At 47.8% G+C, this 23,692-nt stretch overlaps 2 protein-coding genes and 1 non-coding gene across 3 annotated transcripts in view; 2 read left to right on the forward strand and 1 right to left on the reverse strand.

Moving 5' to 3' along the window:
* Nucleotides 1-1,653: 1,653 nt before the first annotated feature.
* gpalpp1 (GPALPP motifs containing 1) lies at nt 1,654-17,639 on the reverse strand. The gene is made up of 7 exons (XM_071330948.1): nt 17,370-17,639; nt 17,040-17,196; nt 16,800-16,922; nt 16,296-16,560; nt 11,353-11,517; nt 8,286-8,381; nt 1,654-3,107 (listed from the first exon to the last, which is right to left on the reverse strand). The coding sequence occupies exons 1-7, from the start codon at nt 17,452-17,454 to the stop codon at nt 2,889-2,891; spliced, it is 1,110 nt and encodes a 369-aa protein (XP_071187049.1). The 5' UTR covers nt 17,455-17,639; the 3' UTR covers nt 1,654-2,888.
* Nucleotides 2,532-2,603, forward strand: trnae-uuc (transfer RNA glutamic acid (anticodon UUC)). Its single transcript has one exon. It is a non-coding gene; the product is annotated as a tRNA-Glu (tRNA).
* The window catches only part of ercc3 (excision repair cross-complementation group 3), a 64,465-nt gene continuing 58,377 nt past the window's right edge, over nt 17,605-23,692 (forward strand). The window contains exons 1-2 of the mRNA XM_071330947.1: nt 17,605-17,757; nt 22,471-22,673. Coding sequence (XP_071187048.1) covers nt 17,730-17,757; nt 22,471-22,673 — 231 coding nt within the window. The 5' untranslated portion in view covers nt 17,605-17,729. The remainder of the gene's footprint in view (nt 17,758-22,470; nt 22,674-23,692) is intronic.

Consider the following 23,692-nt stretch of genomic DNA (forward strand, 5'->3'; position numbering starts at 1 on the left):
TTCACTGTGAGGTCAACTACACCTGTTGTATTCAGCATTTCACTGTAAGGTCTACTACACCTGTTGTATTCAGCATTTCACTGTAAGGTCTACGACACCTGTTGTATTCAGCATTTCACTGTAAGGTCTACTACACCTGTTGTATTCAGCATTTCACTGTGAGGTCTACACCTGTTGTATTCAGCATTTCACTGTGAGGTCTACTACACCTGTTGTATTCAGCATTTCACTGTGAGGTCTACACCTGTTGTATTCAGCATTTCACTGTAAGGTCTACACCTGTTGTATTCAGCATTTCACTGTGAGGTCTACTACACCTGTGAGGTCTACTACACCTGTTGTATTCAGCATTTCACTGTAAGGTCTACTACACCTGTTGTATTCAGCATTTCACTGTAAAGTCTACTACACCTGTTGGATTCAGCATTTCACTGTGAGGTCTACTACACCTGTTGTATTCAGCATTTCACTGTAAGGTCTACTACACCTGTTGTATTCAGCATTTCACTGTAAGGTCTACTACACCTGTTGTATTCAGCATTTCACTGTGAGGTCAACTACACCTGTTGTATTCGGCACACTTGAAAAATAAACTTTGATTTGATTTTCATTTCCATTTTGTTTTCCCATTTCCACTTTTCCAGCTGCTTATTGTCTCGTTGGTATATATACTAACTTAAAAAAACTTTAAAAAATCTGCTGCTAATTGTATTGTTTTAATTTTTATATCATTCAATAGATGTTCATTTATTTTATTTGAATAGGTTATAATGTATATTTAAGTTATATTTATTTTTACGTTATTCATTAACGTTAAGATCATTTTCCATTCAAGAATTTGACCATTTAAAAAGTGACATTTAGACTGTAAAAACAAAATGTCCTTTAGCACATTTCTTATAGAGGGTATCAGTCCTGCATCGAATAGTGAATTCCACTGTATGCAGAATGTTGCATGTCTGCACAGTGTTATATTATCACAGCTCACTGTCAGTAAATATCCTACAGTAAATATTGGGACGACAAGAGAGTTGCAAGCCTGCAAAGGTAGAGAGTTATTTAAAGCTTTGAATGGGTCGATTTGGTTCTGGAGGTGTGTGGTTACAGGTAGAGAGTTATTTAAAGCTTTGAATGGGTCGATTGGGTTCTGGAGGTGTGTGGTTACAGGTAGAGAGTTATTTAAAGCTTTGAATGGACCGATTTGGTTCTGGAGGTGTGTGGTTACAGGCAATTGCGCAGGGTTGGTGTGGCCTGTGGTGGTGGGGCCCCAATGTGATATCTTTCCATGGGGCCCAAAATCCCTGGCGGCGCCCCTGCAAACCTATGGAAAAACATGTATCTCACAACATATTGGCTACATGAAAAATCTTTACAATTAAAAACATGGCAGCACCATATAAAAAGGGCAGAACTAGTCTACATAGCCTTTAGAGAAAGGGTGCAGTGACAAACACTTAAAACCTCTTAAGGATCGGACCCTTTCTCTCCCACCCCCCCAATTTTCACCTGAAATGACATACCCAAATCTAACTGCCTGTAGCTCAGGACCTGAAGCAAGGATTTGCATATTCTTGATATCATCTGAAAGGAAACACTTTGACGTTTGTGGAAATGTGAATTAATGTAAAGGAGAATATAACACATTAGATCAGGTTAAAGATAATACAAAGGGGGGGGGAAATGCTTTTTAATTTTTTTTTGGTTTTGTTCCGTCTTTGAAATGCAAGAGAAAAGCCATTATGACTCAGGAGTCTAGGCACAATTTAGATTTTGGCCACTAGATGGAAGCAGTGTATGTGCAAAGTTTTAGACTGATCCAATGAAACATTGCATGACTGTTCAAAATGTTGTATCGAGTCTGCCCAAATGTGCTGAATCGGGTCAATTGATAAAGTTTCAAGTACATAACTATAGAGAACATACAACAATGATATGGTAATAAAAAAAATGTACGTTTACACACTCCCAGGAATGTCATAAATGATGGATAATTAGCTTCCAGTTCCTGTTAATAATTAACAAACCAGTTGCCATGATATAAGTTTTGTTATTGTGCTTGCTCCTCAAACAATAGGCCCAGTCCAGTCAAAAACATGATTTCTGGTGTTTTATATAGTTCTACCAATATGGAGGTTGGAATTACACTGTGAAATTGTGACAAAATATGATAATGCCCTTTTAGTGTAAGAGCTGTTTGTTAAAGACTTCCTGAAATGTCTGCCTGTTTTGGTGGGGGGTGGAGTTTTGACCAGTTAGTAGACCAATAAGAAAGAGAGTTCCAAACTTCTCTGCCAATAACAGATCGTTTTCCTCTCCCCACTCAGACCACTCCCAGATAGTCCTAGCAAAATACTTGCTTGAAAAATGACTCTTTGCTAAGACCCTATTTTTGATATATATTTTTTTTTTTGCGTTTGAATTGAAAACAAATCACAGTAATGTACTTAACTGTTCCCCAGAAATGATTCGCTATTAAGATTTTAAAAAACAGCTGCGCATCGGACCTTTAAAAACTAAAAGGATGAGGGAGGTCCCGTGTGGCTCAGTTGGTAGAGCATTGGAGCTTTCAACGCCAGGGTTGTGGGTTCAATTCCCACGGGGAAACCAGCACAGAGAAGTAATAAGTAAGAACATATATGCACTCACTACTGTAAGTCGCTCTGGATAAGAGTGACTACTAAAATTTAACTATCAAACTGATATTCACACTTTTATCAAAATACATACAAGTTATACCTGAACTACCTCTGTTCAGCTCAGATCATATTCAGTACAATGTGTTCTGATCATCTGAGCAATTGGACTGCAATAAAAAGTCAACCTGGAACGTTCCCATCATAATTGACTGGGTCAGGTGACCAGAAATGCCCAATCCTGTGTGGATTGTCTCAGAGGAACATTTTCTCCTTGCTGTGTCCGAAGCGTGTGTTGAGCTCCTGGGACTTCTTCAGCAGACGTTGTTTCTGAGCCTCATCAAACTTGTTGACCTGCAAGTCCTGGTCCCGGTCAAACGCTCGTCTCTCCACCGGCGTGGCTCCCTCGTCCAGCTTCCTCTTCTTCATCTGCTTCTCGTGGAGACTGATCAGAGACTCGCCACGCTTGGTTTCCTAACAGAGAGGAGAGAGAAAGACAAAAGTCATTTTGACAACTAATGGTCAGTAGACATCTCGGTCTAGTCTCCAGGTCAGTAGACAATCTCGGTCTTGTCTCCGGGTCAGTAGACATCTCGGTCTAGTCTCCAGGTCAGTAGACGTCTTGGTCTAGTCTCCGGGTCAGTAGACATCTCGGTCTAGTCTCCGGGTCAGTTGACATCTCGGTCTAGTCTCCGGGTCAGTAGACATCTAGTCTCCGGGTCAGTAGACATCTCGGTCTAGTCTCCGGGTCAGTAGACATCTTGGTCTAGTCTCCGGGTCAGTAGACATCTAGTCTCCGGGTCAGTAGACATCTTGGTCTAGTCTCCGGGTCAGTAGACATCTCGGTCTAGTCTCCGGGTCAGTAGACATCTAGTCTCCAGGTCAGTAGACATCTAGTCTCCGGGTCAGTAGACATCTCGGTCTAGTCTCCGGGTCAGTAGACATCTCGGTCTAGTCTCCGGGTCAGTAGACATCTCGGTCTAGTCTCCGGGTCAGTAGATATCTTGGTCTAGTCTCCGGGTCAGTAGACATCTAGTCTCCGGGTCAGTAGACATCTCGGTCTAGTCTCCAGGTCAGTAGATATCTCGGTCTAGTCTCCAGGTCAGTAGACATCTAGTCTCCGGGTCAGTAGACATCTCGGTCTAGTCTCCAGGTCAGTAGACATCTTGGTCTAGTCTCCGGGTCAGTAGACATCTCGGTCTAGTCTCTGGGTCAGTAGACATCTTGGTCTAGTCTCCAGGTCAGTAGACATCTAGTCTCCGGGTCAGTAGACATCTCGGTCTAGTCTCCAGGTCAGTAGACATATTGGTCTAGTCTCCAGGTCAGTAGACATCTCGGTCTAGTCTCCAGGTCAGTAGACATCTTGGTCTAGTCTCCGGGTCAGTAGACATCTCGGTCTAGTCTCCAGGTCAGTAGACATCTAGTCTCCGGGTCAGTAGACATCTCGGTCTAGTCTCCAGGTCAGTAGACATCTTGGTCTAGTCTCCGGGTCAGTAGACATCTCGGTCTAGTCTCTGGGTCAGTAGACATCTTGGTCTAGTCTCCAGGTCAGTAGACATCTAGTCTCCGGGTCAGTAGACATCTCGGTCTAGTCTCCAGGTCAGTAGACATATTGGTCTAGTCTCCAGGTCAGTAGACATCTCGGTCTAGTCTCCAGGTCAGTAGACATCTTGGTCTAGTCTCCAGGTCAGTAGACATCTAGTCTCCGGGTCAGTAGACATCTCGGTCTAGTCTCCGGGTCAGTAGACATCTCGGTCTAGTCTCCGGGTCAGTAGACATCTCGGTCTAGTCTCCGGGTCAGTAGACATCTAGTCTCCGGGTCAGTAGACATCTCGGTCTAGTCTCCAGGTCAGTAGACATCTAGTCTCCGGGTCAGTAGATATCTTGGTCTAGTCTCCGGGTCAGTAGACATCTAGTCTTCGGGTCAGTAGACATCTCGGTCTAGTCTTCGGGTCAGTAGACATCTAGTCTCCGGGTCAGTAGACATCTCGGTCTAGTCTCCGGGTCAGTAGACATCTTGGTCTAGTCTCCGGGTCAGTAGACATCTCGGTCTAGTCTCCAGGTCAGTAGATATCTTGGTCTAGTCTCCGGGTCAGTAGACATCTAGTCTCCGGGTCAGTAGACATCTCGGTCTAGTCTCCAGGTCAGTAGACATCTCGGTCTAGTCTCCAGGTCAGTAGACATCTTGGTCTAGTCTCCAGGTCAGTAGACATCTAGTCTCCAGGTCAGTAGACATCTAGTCTCCGGGTCAGTAGACATCTTGGTCTAGTCTCCAGGTCAGTAGACATCTCGGTCTAGTCTCCGGGTCAGTAGACATCTCGGTCTAGTCTCCAGGTCAGTAGATATCTTGGTCTAGTCTCCGGGTCAGTAGACATCTAGTCTCCGGGTCAGTAGACATCTAGTCTCCGGGTCAGTAGACATCTAGTCTCCGGGTCAGTAGACATCTTGGTCTAGTCTCCAGGTCAGTAGATATCTTGGTCTAGTCTCCGGGTCAGTAGACATCTAGTCTCCGGGTCAGTAGACATCTCGGTCTAGTCTCCAGGTCAGTAGACATCTCGGTCTAGTCTCCGGGTCAGTAGACATCTAGTCTCCAGGTCAGTAGACATCTAGTCTCCGGGTCAGTAGACATCTTGGTCTAGTCTCCAGGTCAGTAGACATCTAGTCTCCGGGTCAGTAGACATCTTGGTCTAGTCTCCAGGTCAGTAGACATCTCGGTCTAGTCTCCGGGTCAGTAGACATCTCGGTCTAGTCTCCAGGTCAGTAGACATCTAGTCTCCGGGTCAGTAGACATCTTGGTCTAGTCTCCAGGTCAGTAGATATCTTGGTCTAGTCTCCGGGTCAGTAGACATCTAGTCTCCGGGTCAGTAGACATCTCGGTCTAGTCTCCAGGTCAGTAGACATCTCGGTCTAGTCTCCGGGTCAGTAGACATCTAGTCTCCAGGTCAGTAGACATCTAGTCTCCGGGTCAGTAGACATCTTGGTCTAGTCTCCAGGTCAGTAGACATCTAGTCTCCGGGTCAGTAGACATCTTGGTCTAGTCTCCAGGTCAGTAGACATCTCGGTCTAGTCTCCGGGTCAGTAGACATCTCGGTCTAGTCTCCAGGTCAGTAGACATCTAGTCTCCGGGTCAGTAGATATCTTGGTCTAGTCTCCAGGTCAGTAGACATCTAGTCTCCGGGTCAGTAGACATCTTGGTCTAGTCTCCAGGTCAGTAGACATCTCGGTCTAGTCTCCGGGTCAGTAGACATCTCGGTCTAGTCTCCGGGTCAGTAGACATCTAGTCTCCGGGTCAGTAGACATCTTGGTCTAGTCTCCAGGTCAGTAGACATCTCGGTCTAGTCTCCGGGTCAGTAGACATCTCGGTCTAGTCTCCGGGTCAGTAGACATCTCGGTCTAGTCTCCAGGTCAGTAGACATCTAGTCTCCGGGTCAGTAGACATCTTGGTCTAGTCTCCAGGTCAGTAGACATCTCGGTCTAGTCTCCGGGTCAGTAGACATCTCGGTCTAGTCTCCGGGTCAGTAGACATCTAGTCTTCGGGTCAGTAGACATCTCGGTCTAGTCTCCGGGTCAGTAGACATCTCGGTCTAGTCTCCGGGTCAGTAGACATCTAGTCTCCGGGTCAGTAGACATCTCGGTCTAGTCTCCGGGTCAGTAGACATCTAGTCTCCGGGTCAGTAGACATCTTGGTCTAGTCTCCAGGTCAGTAGACATCTCGGTCTAGTCTCCGGGTCAGTAGACATCTCGGTCTAGTCTCCGGGTCAGTAGACATCTCGGTCTAGTCTCCAGGTCAGTAGACATCTCGGTCTAGTCTCCAGGTCAGTAGACATCTAGTCTCCGGGTCAGTAGACATCTTGGTCTAGTCTCCAGGTCAGTAGACATCTCGGTCTAGTCTCCGGGTCAGTAGACATCTCGGTCTAGTCTCCAGGTCAGTAGACATCTAGTCTCCGGGTCAGTAGACATCTAGTCTTCGGGTCAGTAGACATCTCGGTCTAGTCTCCGGGTCAGTAGACATCTCGGTCTAGTCTCCAGGTCAGTAGACATCTCGGTCTAGTCTCCAGGTCAGTAGACATCTAGTCTCCGGGTCAGTAGACATCTCGGTCTAGTCTCCAGGTCAGTAGACATCTCGGTCTAGTCTCCGGGTCAGTAGACATCTAGTCTCCAGGTCAGTAGACATCTCGGTCTAGTCTCCGGGTCAGTAGACATCTAGTCTCCGGGTCAGTAGACATCTCGGTCTAGTCTCCGGGTCAGTAGATATCTTGGTCTAGTCTCCGGGTCAGTAGACATCTAGTCTCCGGGTCAGTAGACATCTCGGTCTAGTCTCCAGGTCAGTAGACATCTCGGTCTAGTCTCCGGGTCAGTAGACATATTTGTCTAGTATCCGGGTCAGTAGACATCTCGGTCTAGTCTCCAGGTCAGTAGACATCTTGGTCTAGTCTCCAGGTCAGTAGACATCTAGTCTCCGGGTCAGTAGACATCTCGGTCTAGTCTCCGGGTCAGTAGACATCTCGGTCTAGTCTCCGGGTCAGTAGACATCTAGTCTCCAGGTCAGTAGACATCTAATCTCCAGGTCAGTAGACATCTCGGTCTAGTCTCCGGGTCAGTAGACATCTTGGTCTAGTCTCCAGGTCAGTAGACATCTCGGTCTAGTCTCCAGGTCAGTAGACATCTAGTCTCCGGGTCAGTAGATATCTCGGTCTAGTCTCCGGGTCAGTAGACATCTAGTCTCCGGGTCAGTAGACATCTCGGTCTAGTCTCCGGGTCAGTAGACATCTAGTCTCCGGGTCAGTAGATATCTTGGTCTAGTCTCCGGGTCAGTAGACATCTAGTCTTCGGGTCAGTAGACATCTCGGTCTAGTCTCCAGGTCAGTAGACATCTAGTCTCCGGGTCAGTAGACATCTAGTCTCCGGGTCAGTAGATATCTTGGTCTAGTCTCCGGGTCAGTAGACATCTAGTCTCCGGGTCAGTAGATATCTTGGTCTAGTCTCCGGGTCAGTAGACATCTAGTCTTCGGGTCAGTAGACATCTTGGTCTAGTCTCCAGGTCAGTAGACATCTCGGTCTAGTCTCCGGGTCAGTAGATATCTTGGTCTAGTCTCCGGGTCATTAGACATCTAGTCTCCGGGTCAGTAGACATCTCGGTCTAGTCTCCGGGTCAGTAGACATCTAGTCTTCGGGTCAGTAGACATCTTGGTCTAGTCTCCGGGTCAGTAGACATCTTGGTCTAGTCTCCGGGTCAGTAGACATCTTGGTCTAGTCTCCGGGTCAGTAGACATCTTGGTCTAGTCTCCGGGTCAGTAGACATCTAGTCTCCAGGTCAGTAGACATCTCGGTCTAGTCTCCTAGTTGTAAATACCATAGTGAGATCTACATACTGGTACCGGTCAGTAGACATAGTGAGATCTACATACTGGTACCGGTCAGTAGACATAGTGAGATCTACATACTGGTACCGGTCAGTAGACATAGTGAGATCTACATACTGGTACCGGTCAGTAGACATAGTGAGATCTACATACTGGTACCGGTCAGTAGACATAGTGAGATCTTCATACTGGTACCGGTCAGTAGTTGTTGCGTTGAGCAGAAAAAGAGTCTCTACTTACGTTGTATTTTGTGAGATCTGGTACAGGACATGGTGGTGTTTCTACTTACGTTGTATTTGGACACTTTCTCAGCCATCTGTAAGTCTTTGTGAGACAGTTGAGGGACCGGTTCTGTTTCCTCACTCTCCTTTCCCTCCAGTCGTTCCTGTTGAGACAGAGAGAGAGACAGCGAGAGAGAGAGAGAGACAGAGAGAGATGTCAAGAGATGAAACCAGAGAAGAGTCCCCTCAGCCAGCTGGTTCTGAGGCTCAGTTCACCAACCCAAACCAACCCCATAGAGCCTCGGGACAGCCCTCAGAAAATCTGGCCCAACCAAATCATCACAAAACAAAAAGAAAAATATATAACCTATTGGAAAGACACCACAAAAAATCAAAGTAAACTTCAATGCTATTTGGCTCTAAACAGACAGTAGTACATGGTGGCAGACTATCTGACCACTGTGACTGATAGAAAACTGAGGAAAACATTGACTAGGTACAGACTCAGTGAGCACAGTCTGGCTATAGAGACCGGTCATCACAGACAAACCTGGCTGCCCAGAGAGGACAGGCTGTGCTCACTCTGCTCCAGGGGAGAGGTAGAGACAGAAGTGCATTTCCTACTACACTGTGACAAATACTCAGACCTAAGAGCATATTTCTTTCCCAAAATTATAATTCAATACAAAGAATTTGAAACTATAAAAGATGAAGAAAAATTCAAATATTTGTTGGGTGAAAAGCCAAAATGTGCAGTTTTGGCAGCCAAATATGTGTCCTCCTGCCACAGCCTGAGGGACAGCCAGTGAAAAATGCAAAGAAATGTTGATAATATTTCCCATTTAGCTTAGTTTTGTTTTGTCTTTCGTACCAGGTCATGTGTCTTCTCAGTCATGTTGACACTGGTCTACTACTGTTGCTTTAATGTATTGTTGTTCTGATTAATATTGTTGTTGTAGCTGTTATTAATGGTAATCCCATGTCCACTACTACTATTATTATTACTGTTAGTCCCACCATTTATTTATATATAAATATATATATATTTTGTGTATATACAGTGGGGAGAACAAGTATTTGATACACTGCCGATTTTGCAGGTTTTCCTACTTACAAAGCATGTAGAGGTCTGTCATTTTTATCATAGGTACACTTCAACTGTGAGAGACGGAATCTAAAACAAAAATCCAGAAAATCACATTGTATGATTTTTAAATAATTAATTTGCATTTTATTGCATGACATAAGTATTTGATCACCTACCAACCAGTAAGAATTCCGGCTCTCACAGACCTGTTAGTTTTTCTTTAAGAAGCCCTCCTGTTCTCCACTCATTACCTGTATTAACTGCACCTGTTTGAACTCGTTACCTGTATAAAAGACACCTGTCCACACACTCAATCAAACAGATTCCAACCTCTCCACAATAGCCAAGACCAGAGAGCTGTGTAAGGACATCAGGGATAAAATTGTAGACCTGCACAAGGCTGGGATGGGCTACAGGACAATAGGCAAGCAGCTTGGTGAGAAGGAAACAACTGTTGGCGCAATTATTAGAAAATGGAAGAAGTTCAAGATGACGGTCAATCACCCTCGGTCTGGGGCTCCATGCAAGATTTCACCTCGTGGGGCATCAATGATCATGAGGAAGGTGAGGGATCAGCCCAGAACTACACGGCAGGACCTGGTCAATGACCTGAAGAGAGCTGGGACCACAGTCTCAAAGAAAACCATTAGTAACACACTACGCCGTCATGGATTAAAATCCTGCAGCGCACGCAAGGTCCCCCTGCTTAAGCCAGTGCATGTCCAGGCCTGTCTGAAGTTTGCCAATGACCATCTGGATGATCCAGAGGAGGAATGGGAGAAGGTCATGTGGTCTGATGAGACAAAAATAGAGCTTTTTGGTCTAACTCCACTCGCCGTGTTTGGAGGAAGAAGAAGTATGAGTACAACCCCAAGAACACCATCCCAACCGTGAAGCATGGAGGTGGAAACATCATTCTTTGGGGATGCTTTTCTGCAAAGGGGACAGGACGACTGCACCGTATTGAGGGGAGGATGGATGGGGCCATGTATCGCGAGATCTTGGCCAACAACCTCCTTCCCTCAGTAAGAGCATTGAAGATGGCTCGTGGCTGGGTCTTCCAGCATGACAACGACACGAAGCACACAGCCATGGCAACTAAGGAGTGGCTCCGTAAGAAGCATCTCAAGGTCCTGGAGTGGCCTAGCCAGTCTCCAGACCTGAACCCAATAGAAAATCTTTGGAGGGAGCTGAACGTCCGTATTGCCCAGCGACAGCCCCGAAACCTGAAGGATCTGGAGAAGATCTGTAGGGAGGAGTGGGCCAAAATCCCTGCTGCAGTGTGTGCAAACCTAGTCAAGAACTACAGGAAACGTATGATCTCTGTAATTGCAAACAAAGGTTTCTGTACCAAATATTAAGTTCTGCTTTTCTGATGTATCAAATACTTATGTCATGCAATAAAATGCAAATTAATTACTTAAAAATCATACAATGTGATTTTCTGGATTTTTGTTTTAGATTCCGTCTCTCATAGTTGAAGTGTACCTATGATAAAAATTACAGACCTCTACATGCTTTGTAAGTAGGAAAACCTGCAAAATCGGCAGTGTATCAAATACTTGTTCTCCCCACTGTATATACATATATATTTTATTTAAATTTTTCGATATGTATACTTTGACAATGTAAGTAATAATAACTTGCCATGTCAATAAAGTCAATTGAATTGAATTGAATTGAATTGAGAGAGAGAGAGAGACAGCGAGAGAGAGAGAGAGACAGAGAGAGAGAGAGAGAGAGAGAGACAGCGAGAGAGAGAGAGAGAGAGAGAGAGAGAGAGAGAGAGAGAGAGAGAGAGAGAGAGAGACAGCGAGAGAGAGAGAGAGAGAGAGAGAGAGAGAGAGAGAGAGAGAGGAAGAGAGAGACAGACAGACAGACAGACAGACAGACAGACAGACAGACAGACAGACAGACAGACAGACAGACAGACAGACAGACAGAGAGAGACAGACAGAGAGAGACAGACAGGGAGAATTATATAGTCAGTACAGCAGCGTGAAACCCCAACAGAAATATGTCGACTGTTCAGAACCAGTGTCTCCTACCCTGAGCTTGCGTTCTCGGTCAGCAGGGGTGTCGGTCCAGAGGGACCGGTCCTTGCTCTCCGGTCCAGCCCTCTTCTTGAAGGTTCTGGCCCCCAGCCCGATGTGCTGCAGCGTTGGAGGAAGCTCTGTCATCCACGTCTCTCGCGCCACGTCCTCCGGACCATTCTGTCAACCAATCACAGACCAGGCTGTCAACTCCTTCTACCATCTGACCTGGGGTCTGTTCTGTCAACCAATCACAGACCAGGCTGTCAACTCATTCTACCATCTGACCTGGGGTCTGTTCTGTCAACCAACCATCACAGACGAGGCTGTCAACTCCTTCTACCATCTGACCTGGGGTCTGTTCTGTCAACCAACCATCACAGACCAGGCTGTCAACTCCTTCTACCATCTGACCTGGGGTCTGTTCTGTCAACCAACCATCACAGACCAGGCTGTCAACTCCTTCTACCATCTGACCTGGGGTCTGTTCTGTCAACCAACCATCACAGACCAGGCTGTCAACTCCTTCTACCATCTGACCTGGGGTCTGTTCTGTCAACCAACCATCACAGACCAGGCTGTCAACTCCTTCTACCATCTGACCTGGGGTCTGTTCTGTCAACCAACCATCACAGACCAGGCTGTCAACTCCTTCTACCATCTGACCTGGGGTCTGTTCTGTCAACCAACCATCACAGACCAGGCTGTCAACTCCTTCTACCATCTGACCTGGGGTCTGTTCTGTCAACCAACCATCACAGACCAGGCTGTCAACTCCTTCTACCATCTGACCTGGGGTCTGTTCTGTCAACCAACCATCACAGACCAGGCTGTCAACTCCTTCTACCATCTGACCTGGGGTCTGTTCTGTCAACCAACCATCACAGACCAGGCTGTCAACTCCTTCTACCATCTGACCTGGGGTCTGTTCTGTCAACCAACCATCACAGACCAGGCTGTCAACTCCTTCTACCATCTGACCTGGGGTCTGTTCTGTCAACCAACCATCACAGACCAGGCTGTCAACTCCTTCTACCATCTGACCTGGGGTCTGTTCTGTCAACCAACCATCACAGACCAGGCTGTCAACTCCTTCTACCATCTGACCTGGGGTCTGTTCTGTCAACCAACCATCACAGACGAGGCTGTCAACTCCTTCTACCATCTGACCTGGGGTCTGTTCTGTCAACCAACCATCACAGACCAGGCTGTCAACTCCTACCATCTGACCTGGGGTCTGTTCTGTCAACCAACCATCACAGACGAGGCTGTCAACTCCTTCTACCATCTGACCTGGGGTCTGTTCTGTCAACCAACCATCACAGACGAGGCTGTCAACTCCTTCTACCATCTGACCTGGGGTCTGTTCTGTCAACCAACCATCACAGACGAGGCTGTCAACTCCTTCTACCATCTGACCTGGGGTCTGTTCTGTCAACCAACCATCACAGACGAGGCTGTCAACTCCTTCTACCATCTGACCTGGGGTCTGTTCTGTCAACCAACCATCACAGACGAGGCTGTCAACTCCTTCTACCATCTGACCTGGGGTCTGTTCTGTCAACCAACCATCATAGACGAGGCTGTCAACTCCTTCTACCATCTGACCTGGGATCTGTTCTGTAGGAGGCTGTCAACTCATTCTACCATCTGACCTGGGATCTGTTCTGCAGGAGGCTGTCAACTCCTTCTACCATCTGACCTGGGATCTGTTCAGTAGGAGGCTGTCAACTCATTCTACCATCTGACCTGGGATCTGTTCTGTAGGAGGCTGTCAACTCATTCTACCATCTGACCTGGGGTCTGTTCTGTAGGAGGCTGTCAACTCCTTCTACCATCTGACCTGGGATCTGTTCAGTAGGAGGCTGTCAACTCATTCTACCATCTGACCTGGGATCTGTTCAGTAGGAGGCTGTCAACTCATTCTACCATCTGACCTGGGATCTGTTCAGTAGGAGGCTGTCAACTCATTCTACCATCTGACCTGGGATCTGTTCAGTAGGAGGCTGTCAACTCATTCTACCATCTGACCTGGGATCTGTTCTGTAGGAGGCTGTCAACTCATTCTACCATCTGACCTGGGGTCTGTTCAGTAGGAGGCTGTCAACTCATTCCACCATCTGACCTGGGATCTGTTCAGTAGGAGGCTGTCAACTCATTCTACCATCTGACCTGGGATCTGTTCAGTAGGAGGCTGTCAACTCCTTCTACCATCTGACCTGGGATCTGTTCAGTAGGAGGCTGTCAACTCATTCTACCATCTGACCTGGGATCTGTTCAGTAGGAGGCTGTCAACTCATTCTACCATCTGACCTGGGATCTGTTCAGTAGGAGGCTGTCAACTCATTCTACCATCTGACCTGGGATCTGTTCAGTAGGAGGCTGTCAACTCCTTCTACCATCTGACCTGGGATCTGTTCAGTAGGAGGCTGTCAACTCATTCTACCATCTGACCTGGGATCTGTTCTGTAGGAGGCTGTCAACTCATTCTACCATCTGACCTGGGGTCTGTTCTGTAGGAGGCTGTCAACTCCTTCTACCATCTGACCTGGGATCTGTTCAGTAGGAGGCTGTCAACTCATTCTACCATCTGACCTGGGATCTGTTCAGTAGGAGGCTGTCAACTCATTCTACCATCTGACCTGGGATCTGTTCAGTAGGAGGCTGTCAACTCATTCTACCATCTGACCTGGGATCTGTTCAGTAGGAGGCTGTCAACTCATTCTACCATCTGACCTGGGATCTGTTCAGTAGGAGGCTGTCAACTCATTCTACCATCTGACCTGGGATCTGTTCAGTAGGAGGCTGTCAACTCATTCTACCATCTGACCTGGGATCTGTTCAGTAGGAGGCTGTCAACTCATTCTACCATCTGACCTGGGATCTGTTCAGTAGGAGGCTGTCAACTCATTCTACCATCTGACCTGGGATCTGTTCAGTAGGAGGCTGTCAACTCATTCTACCATCTGACCTGGGATCTGTTCAGTAGGAGGCTGTCAACTCATTCTACCATCTGACCTGGGATCTGTTCAGTAGGAGGCTGTCAACTCATTCTACCTTCTGACCTGGGATCTGTTCAGTAGGAGGCTGTCAACTCCTTCTACCATCTGACCTGGGATCTGTTCAGTAGGAGGCTGTCAACTCATTCTACCATCTGCCCTGGGATCTGTTCAGTAGGAGGCTGTCAACTCATTCTACCATCTGACCTGGGATCTGTTCAGTAGGAGGCTGTCAACTCATTCTACCATCTGACCTGGGATCTGTTCAGTAGGAGGCTGTCAACTCATTCTACCATCTGACCTGGGATCTGTTCAGTAGGAGGCTGTCAACTCATTCTACCATCTGACCTGGGATCTGTTCAGTAGGAGGCTGTCAACTCATTCTACCATCTGACCTGGGATCTGTTCAGTAGAAGGCTGTCAACTCCTTCTACCATCTGACCTGGGATCTGTTCAGTAGGAGGCTGTCAACTCCTTCTACCATCTGACCTGGGATCTGTTCAGTAGGAGGCTGTCAACTCATTCTACCATCTGACCTGGGATCTGTTCAGTAGGAGGCTGTCAACTCATTCTACCATCTGACCTGGGATCTGTTCAGTAGGAGGCTGTCAACTCATTCTACCATCTGACCTGGGATCTGTTCAGTAGGAGGCTGTCAACTCATTCTACCATCTGACCTGGGATCTGTTCAGTAGGAGGCTGTCAACTCATTCTACCATCTGACCTGGGATCTGTTCAGTAGGAGGCTGTCAACTCATTCTACCATCTGACCTGGGATCTGTTCAGTAGGAGGCTGTCAACTCATTCTACCATCTGACCTGGGATCTGTTCAGTAGGAGGCTGTCAACTCATTCTACCATCTGACCTGGGATCTGTTCAGTAGGAGGCTGTCAACTCATTCTACCATCTGACCTGGGATCTGTTCAGTAGGAGGCTGTCAACTCATTCTACCATCTGACCTGGGATCTGTTCAGTAGGAGGCTGTCAACTCATTCTACCATCTGACCTGGGATCTGTTCAGTAGGAGGCTGTCAACTCATTCTACCATCTGACCTGGGGTCTGTTCAGTAGGAGGCTGTCAACTCATTCTACCATCTGACCTGGGATCTGTTCAGTAGGAGGCTGTCAACTCATTCTACCATCTGACCTGGGATCTGTTCAGTAGGAGGCTGTCAACTCATTCTACCATCTGACCTGGGATCTGTTCAGTAGGAGGCTGTCAACTCATTCTACCATCTGACCTGGGATCTGTTCAGTAGGAGCAAACATGGGGAAATTATTTGAAATAAGAGGAATTAAAATTACACCGTTTAAAGAAAAAAACGGTTCGCATGACTGAACACAATGTATGAGAACCACCCAATTAGCATGTTCCTAAGGGAACCACCCAATTAGCATGTTCCTAAGGGAACCACCCAATTAGCATGTTCCTAAGGGAACCACCCAATTGTTCCTAAGGGAACCACCCAATTAGCATGTTCCTACGGGAACCACCCAATTAGCATGTTCCTAAGGGAACCACCCAATTAGCATGTTCCTAAGGGAACCACCCAATTAGCATGTTAAGGGAAGGGAACCTAAGGGAACCACCTGGTGGCAGAGTCAAGCATCATAAAGATTAACGAATTACTGGTCAGTTATCCACAAGTAAAACATGAGTCTGGATGTAGAATAAGAGTCTAGATAAGAGTCTAATTAAGAGTCTAGATGTAGAATAAAAGTCTGGATGTAGAATAAGAGTCTAGATGTAGAATAAGAGTCTAGATGTAGAATAAGAGTCTAGACGTAGAATAAGAGTCTAAGATGTAGAATAAGACTCTAGATGTAGAATAAGAGTCTAGATGTAGAATAAGAGTCTAGATAAGAGTCTAGATGTAGAATAAGACTCTAGATGTAGAATAAGAGTCTAGACGTAGAATAAGAGTCTAGACGTAGAATAAGAGGCGGTGAGGTTCTCACATCTGCTCCTGTCAGTCTGTCCTTCATCTTCTGAGCTCTGCGTTCGATGTCCAGAGCCACGGAGTCCCGGGTGGCACCTTGAGCCGGCATGGGCCCGATCACCTCTTCATCCTCCTCCTCTTCATCACTACTGGAGGGTTCTGCTGTGTAGCCCGGTGGCAGGGCTGGCCGAGGGAAATCATCCTCACCATCATCGTCATCTTCATCCTCATCAGACGCCGGTCTGTGAAATCCTGGGGGTAAGGCTGGGCCCAATACAGCTGGCCTAGGGGAGGTAGAAAAAGACAATCAACTCATCACGACACAAACCAATAAATACATTTAGACACAAGTTATTTAAAAATACATGCATGACTGACATATCATTTAATATGTCTGTTTAAAGCAGAGAGAACTAGCTGACATATCATTTAATATGTCTGTTTAAAGCAGAGAGAACTAGCTGACATATCATTTAATATGTCTGTTTAAAGCAGGGATATCTAGTTGTGTTGTCTTGGTTACCTCTCTGGTGAAGCCTGTGGCTTTGAGAACCCAGGAGGAAGAGCTGGTCCGAAGAAACCATCATCATCATCATCATCATCCGCAAGCCTTCGACTCACCGCCTCTTCTTCTCTGTGCTGTTTTCTACAGAATGATGCAGACAGTCCAGTTCAGGCATTTTACATGCGCTATCCTTCAAAAACAATGAGGAAATAAACGTGTTTGATGTTTGTTTGAAACGTAGAAGTCTAAATGTGTTACTCTGAGGTGGGTCCATCCCTGGTCGTCCCGCTACCGTGGCCGTGTCTGCTGCTCGTCTTGTTTCGTCTCTTGATCACCTCCTCCTCTTGGCCAAAGTCATCCTCCGAGCTGGAGAGCAACTCCGGTTTGTATCCGGGAGGCAGCGCAGGACCTGCAACTATTGTAGAACATCTTAGGTAGGAAAATACCAAAAACAGACAATAGCTTTTTCGATTTAACAATACAGTATAAATCAGAAAGATAACTAAGCCGTGAATATGACAGCATAGTATCTGATGACACTAGTCATGGCCAAAAATCATGCGGAATTAAACCACTAACTTTACTCACATCCTTCCTCGTCATCAGAATCATCATTGCTGCTTTTTCTGAACGACGGGGGTAAAGCAGGTCCGATTAAATCATCGTCTGACATGGTTACCAATTATTAATAAGCTATTTTTACAACAATAAACACCTCGACGAGAACGAAAAAAACGACACCTAAACCCGAAAATCTAATCTGACCTCTACCACCGGAAGTAAACAATATCGACATCCAATCAACAAGCGGAATTCTCAGGTCACATGATCATTTCCACACAAGGAGGAAACTGAGTTGTTCGCATCGCATTTGCTTTTTTTAGTGTTACTCACCTTCGTTTATCATGGTTTGACGAAGCAAGTTGTTTTCGGGAACAAGCTACTATCATGGGGAAGAAAGATAGGGGAGATCGGGGTGAGTATCTAGATGTTCCGGAAATGGAAATGTTACTCCAACTCATGTTGCGGTTCAGTCGGTGTTGTGATGGCAGTTATAGCATGATGCTGAGGCATGGGAGACAGACATGCATTCTGTGTAACAGTACCGAACCATTGTACCTAGCTAATACCTGTAGTAGTAGTATAGTAGTAGCTAGCTGGTACCTATAGCATAGTATAGCAGTAGTATAGTAGCTAGCAAGTACCTGTGGTATAGTAGTAGTATAGTAGCTAGCAAGTACCTGTGGTATAGTAGCTAGCAAGTACCTGTGGTATAGTAGGAGTATAGTAGCTAGCAAGTACCTGTGGTATAGTAGCTAGCAAGTACCTGTGGTATAGTAGTAGTATAGTAGCTAGCAAGTACCTGTGGTATAGTAGCTAGCAAGTATCTGTGGTATAGTAGTAGTATAGTAGCTAGCAAGTACCTGTGGTATAGTAGCTAGCAAGTACCTGTGGTATAGTAGTAGTATAGTAGCTAGCAAGTACCTGTGGTATAGTAGTAGTATAGTAGCTAGCAAGTACCTGTGGTATAGTAGTAGTATAGTAGCTAGCAAGTACCTGTGGTATAGTAGTAGTATGGTAGCTAGCAAGTACCTGTGGTATAGTAGTAGTATAGTAGCTAGAAAAACAAACTAACTTCAAGATGCTGCAGACTGCTTTAGTCTGGAGACCCGAAGTTGGGCAGACATGAGCGTTTGGATCACTAACGACCTCTACAAAGACATAATGTTGAATAAAATTACATCTGAATGTACTTTGCCGTTTGTCTATGCAGTGTTTTGTTTATTTTACAGGTAGGAATGTGAGACAATATATATCCACAGGAAAGTAGAATTAAATCAAATTTTCAAAGTGCTGGTAGAATATTCAAATGTCTGTCACCTGAAACATGAGGAACGTCCTCCTCAGCAGGAAGTGTCCCCGCTAGCGTAGTGTCAAACGTCCTCCTCAGCAGGAAGTGTCCCCGCCAGCGTAGAGTCAAACGTACTCCTCAGCAGGAAGTGTCCCCGCTAGCGTAGTGTCAAACGTACTCCTCAGCAGGAAGTGTCCCCGCTAGCGTAGTGTCAAACGTACTCCTCAGCAGGAAGTGTCCCCGCTAGCGTAGAGTCAAACGTACTCCTCAGCAGGAAGTATCCCCGCTAGCGTAGTGTCAAACGTCCTCCTCAGCAGGAAGTGTCCCCGCTAGCGTAGTGTCAAACGTACTCCTCAGCAGGAAGTATCCCCCCTAGCGAAGTGTCAAACGTCCTCCTCAGCAGGAAGTATCCCCGCCAGCGTAGAGTCAAACGTACTCCTCAGCAGGAAGTATCCCCCCTAGCGTAGTGTCAAACGTACTCCTCAGCAGGAAGTATCCCCCCTAGCGTAGTGTCAAACGTACTCCTCAGCAGGAAGTATCCCCGCCAGCGTAGTGTCAAACATACTCCTCAGCAGGAAGTATCCCCGCCAGCGTAGAGTCAAACGTACTCCTCAGCAGGAAGTGTCCCCGCTAGCGTAGTGTCAAACGTACTCCTCAGCAGGAAGTATCCCCGCCAGCGTAGTGTCAAACGTACTCCTCAGCAGGAAGTATCCCCGCTAGCGTAGTGTCAAACGTCCTCCTCAGCAGGAAGTATCCCCGCCAGCGTAGAGTCAAACGTACTCCTCAGCAGGAAGTATCCCCGCTAGCGTAGTGTCAAACGTCCTCCTCAGCAGGAAGTATCCCCGCCAGCGTAGAGTCAAACGTACTCCTCAGCAGGAAGTATCCCCGCCAGCGTAGTGTCAAACGTACTCCTCAGCAGGAAGTATCCCCGCTAGCGTAGTGTCAAACGTCCTCCTCAGCAGGAAGTATCCCCGCCAGCGTAGAGTCAAACGTACTCCTCAGCAGGAAGTATCCCCGCTAGCGTAGTGTCAAACGTCCTCCTCAGCAGGAAGTGTCCCCCCTAGCGTAGTGTCAAACGTCCTCCTCAGCAGGAAGTATCCCCCCTAGCGTAGTGTCAAACGTCCTCCTCAGCAGGAAGTATCCCCGCCAGCGTAGTGTCAAACGTACTCCTCAGCAGGAAGTATCCCCGCCAGCGTAGTGTCAAACGTACTCCTCAGCAGGAAGTATCCCCGCCAGCGTAGAGTCAAACGTCCTCCTCAGCAGGAAGTATCCCCGCCAGCGTAGTGTCAAACGTACTCCTCAGCAGGAAGTATCCCCGCTAGCGTAGAGTCAAACGTACTCCTCAGCAGGAAGTATCCCCGCCAGCGTAGTGTCAAACGTACTCCTCAGCAGGAAGTATCCCCGCTAGCGTAGTGTCAAACGTACTCCTCAGCAGGAAGTATCCCCGCCAGCGTAGTGTCAAACGTACTCCTCAGCAGGAAGTATCCCCGCCAGCGTAGTGTCAAGCGTACTCCTCAGCAGGAAGTATCCCCCCTAGCGAAGTGTCAAACGTCCTCCTCAGCAGGAAGTATCCCCGCCAGCGTAGTAGTAGTGTCAAACGTCCTCCTCAGCAGGAAGTATCCCCGCCAGCGTAGTGTCAAACATACTCCTCAGCAGGAAGTATCCCCGCCAGCGTAGAGTCAAACGTACTCCTCAGCAGGAAGTGTCCCCGCTAGCCTAGTGTCAAACGTACTCCTCAGCAGGAAGTATCCCCGCCAGCGTAGAGTCAAACGTACTCCTCAGCAGGAAGTGTCCCCGCTAGCCTAGTGTCAAACGTACTCCTCAGCAGGAAGTATCCCCGCCAGCGTAGTGTCAAACGTACTCCTCAGCAGGAAGTATCCCCGCCAGCGTAGTGTCAAACGTACTCCTCAGCAGGAAGTATCCCCGCTAGCGTAGTGTCAAACGTCCTCCTCAGCAGGAAGTGTCCCCGCTAGCGTAGTGTCAAACGTACTCCTCAGCAGGAAGTATCCCCGCTAGCGTAGAGTCAAACGTCCTCCTCAGCAGGAAGTGTCCCCGCTAGCGTAGTGTCAAATGTACTCCTCAGCAGGAAGTATCCCCGCTAGCGTAGTGTCAAACGTCTTCCTCAGCAGGAAGTGTCCCCGCTAGCGTAGTGTCAAACGTACTCCTCAGCAGGAAGTATCCCCGCTAGCGTAGTGTCAAACGTCCTCCTCAGCAGGAAGTGTCCCCGCTAGCGTAGTGTCAAACGTACTCCTCAGCAGGAAGTATCCCCGCTAGCGTAGTGTCAAACGTCCTCCTCAGCAGGAAGTATCCCCCTAGCGTAGTGTCAAACGTCCTCCTCAGCAGGAAGTATCCCCGCTAGCGTAGTGTCAAACGTACTCCTCAGCAGGAAGTATCCCCGCTAGCGTAGTGTCAAACGTACTCTTCAGCAGGAAGTGTCCACGCTAGCGTAGTGTCAAACGTACTCCTCAGCAGGAAGTATCCCCGCTAGCGTAGAGTCAAACGTACTCCTCAGCAGGAAGTATCCCCGCCAGCGTAGAGTCAAACGTACTCCTCAGCAGGAAGTATCCCCGCTAGCGTAGAGTCAAACGTCCTCCTCAGCAGGAAGTATCCCCGCTAGCGTAGTGTCAAACATACTCCTCAGCAGGAAGTGTCCCCGCTAGCGTAGAGTCAAACGTACTCCTCAGCAGGAAGTATCCCCGCCAGCGTAGAGTCAAACGTACTCCTCAGCAGGAAGTGTCCCCGCTAGCGTAGAGTCAAACGTCCTCCTCAGCAGGAAGTGTTTTACATGGCCCCAACTGATGCTTCAGGAGGCTGGTCAGGTGTTGCTAGTTAACAAGGCAGAGACGTCCAAATTCGCGCCAGCTATGTGTCCAATCAGGAGGAAATGGTACTTGCTAAGCAAGTAGCGTGACGTCCTTGACACATGCACAGAACCATGTAAGCACGTCATTGTAAATATTGTAAATAATAAGAATTTGTTCTTAACTGACTTGCCTAGTTAAATAAAGGTTAAAAAATAATTAATTAATTAATAATAATAATTAAGTTAATAAAGGTAAACCAGTACTTTGAAAAGTTGTTGTAATTCTACTTTCCTGTGGATGTGTTGTCTCACGTTCCTACCACCAAAAGGCCGTCCACACAGACAACTGGTAAAGTAAATTAAAATATAATTTCATTCAACATTCTGACTTGTATAGGTTGAGAGAGAAAACTGATCCAAATACTAATTTCTGCCTGAGTTAGAATTCAATGAAATTCAACATCTCGTTTACAGGCTGTCACTGTCTGTGTCTGACAAAAGCACTCTCTGAGAGTAGCAATCGCTGTGATTTAAAACGCATTTTTACACTACAGTGAGAGCTGATTTCAGAACAATGTCATCTTCTATCGACTGTCTTTCTCTTTGGTGATGGATATGTCTCACTGAGTATCCCTGTTGTAATACTCACGGCCCAATTTCTCCTTAATTACACCCCTCCTGTCTGTCTCTCTTCCTCCCTCCTGTCTCTCTCTCTTCCTCCCTCCTGTCTCTCTCTTCCTTCCTCCTGTCTGTCTCTCTTCCTCCCTCCTGTCTCTCTCTCTTCCTCCCTCCTGTCTCTCTCTCTTCCTCCCTCCTGTCTGTTTCTCTTCCTCCCTCCTGTCTGTCTCTCTTCCTCCCTCCTGTCTGTCTCTCTTCGACCCTCCTGTCTGTCTCTCTTCCTCCCGCCTGTCTCTCTCTTTCTCCCTCCTGTCTCTGTCTCTCTTTCTCCCTCCTGTCTCTGTCTCTCTCTTCCTCCCTCCTGTCTCTGTCTCTCTCTTCCTCCCTCCTGTCTCTGTCTGTCTGTCTTCCTCCAGAGAGGAAGTCTTCTAAGAAACGTGTGTATGATGAAGAGGAGGATGAGGAGGAGGCGATGGGCAGTGAGTCCCAGGAGGCCATCCCTGCAGCGGCCGGTAAAACAGTGGATGAGTTGGCCATCAAGCTGGACGAGTACGGGGCTAAAGACTACCGGCTTCAGATGTCGCTGAAGAACGACCACGGATCACGACCTCTCTGGGTGGTGAGACTGACCCTGACCCTAACCCTGACCCTGACCCTGACCCTGACCCTAACCCTGACCCTAACCCTAACCCTGACCCTAACCCTAACCCTGACCCTAACCCTGACCCTAACCCTAACCCTGACCCTAACCCTGACCCTGACCCTGACCCTAACCCTGACCCTAACCCTAACCCTGACCCTAACCCTAACCCTGACCCTAACCCTAACCCTGACCCTAACCCTAACCCTGACCCTGACCCTGACCCTAACCCAGACCCTAACCCTGACCCTAACCCTGACCCTGACCCTGACCCTAACCCTGACCCTGACCCTGACCCTAACCCAGACCCTAACCCTGACCCTAACCCTAACCCTGACCCTGACCCTGACCCTGACCCTAACCCTGACCCTGACCCTAACCCTGACCCTGACCCTGACCCTAACCCTGACCCTGACCCTGACCCTGACCCTAACCCTGACCCTGACCGTAACCCTGACCCTAACCCTGACCCTGACCCTGACCCTGACCCTGACCCTAACCCTGACCCTGACCCTAACCCTGACCCGTCACCCTGACCCTAACCCTGACCCTAACCCTGACCCTGACCCTGACCCTAACCCTGACCCTAACCCTGACCCTGACCCTGACCCTGACCCTAACCCTGACCCTAGACCCTAACCCAGACCCTAACCCTGACCCTAACCCTGACCCTAACCCTGACCCTAACCCAGACCCTAACCCTGACCCTAACCCTGACCCTGACCCTAACCCTGACCCTAACCCTGACCCTGACCCTGACCCTAACCCTGACCCTGACCCTGACCCTGACCCTAACCCTGACCCTAACCCTAACCCTGACCCTGACCCTAACCCTGACCCTAACCCTGACCCTAACCCTGACCCTGACCCTAACCCAGACCCTAACCCTGACCCTAACCCTGACCCTAACCCTAACCCTGACCCTAACCCTGACCCTAACCCTGACCCTGACCCTAACCCTGACCCTAACCCTAACCCTGACCCTGACCCTAACCCTG

Source organism: Salvelinus alpinus, chromosome 10 (genome assembly GCF_045679555.1).
Source record: "Salvelinus alpinus chromosome 10, SLU_Salpinus.1, whole genome shotgun sequence".
NCBI lineage: Eukaryota > Metazoa > Chordata > Actinopteri > Salmoniformes > Salmonidae > Salvelinus > Salvelinus alpinus.

Excerpts from the sequence above, each read along its gene's own strand:
- gpalpp1 (XM_071330948.1), bottom strand. The coding sequence starts at position 17,454 with ATGTCAGACGATGATTTAATCGGACCTGCTTTACCCCCGTCGTTCAGA. Across the intron at positions 16,923-17,039 it reads AGGGATGGACCCACCTCAGA|AAAACAGCACAGAGAAGAAG; the intron begins GTAACACATTTA and ends ATCATTCTGTAG. Across the intron at positions 8,382-11,352 it reads ACCGAGAACGCAAGCTCAGG|GAACGACTGGAGGGAAAGGA; the intron begins GTAGGAGACACT and ends CTGTCTCAACAG.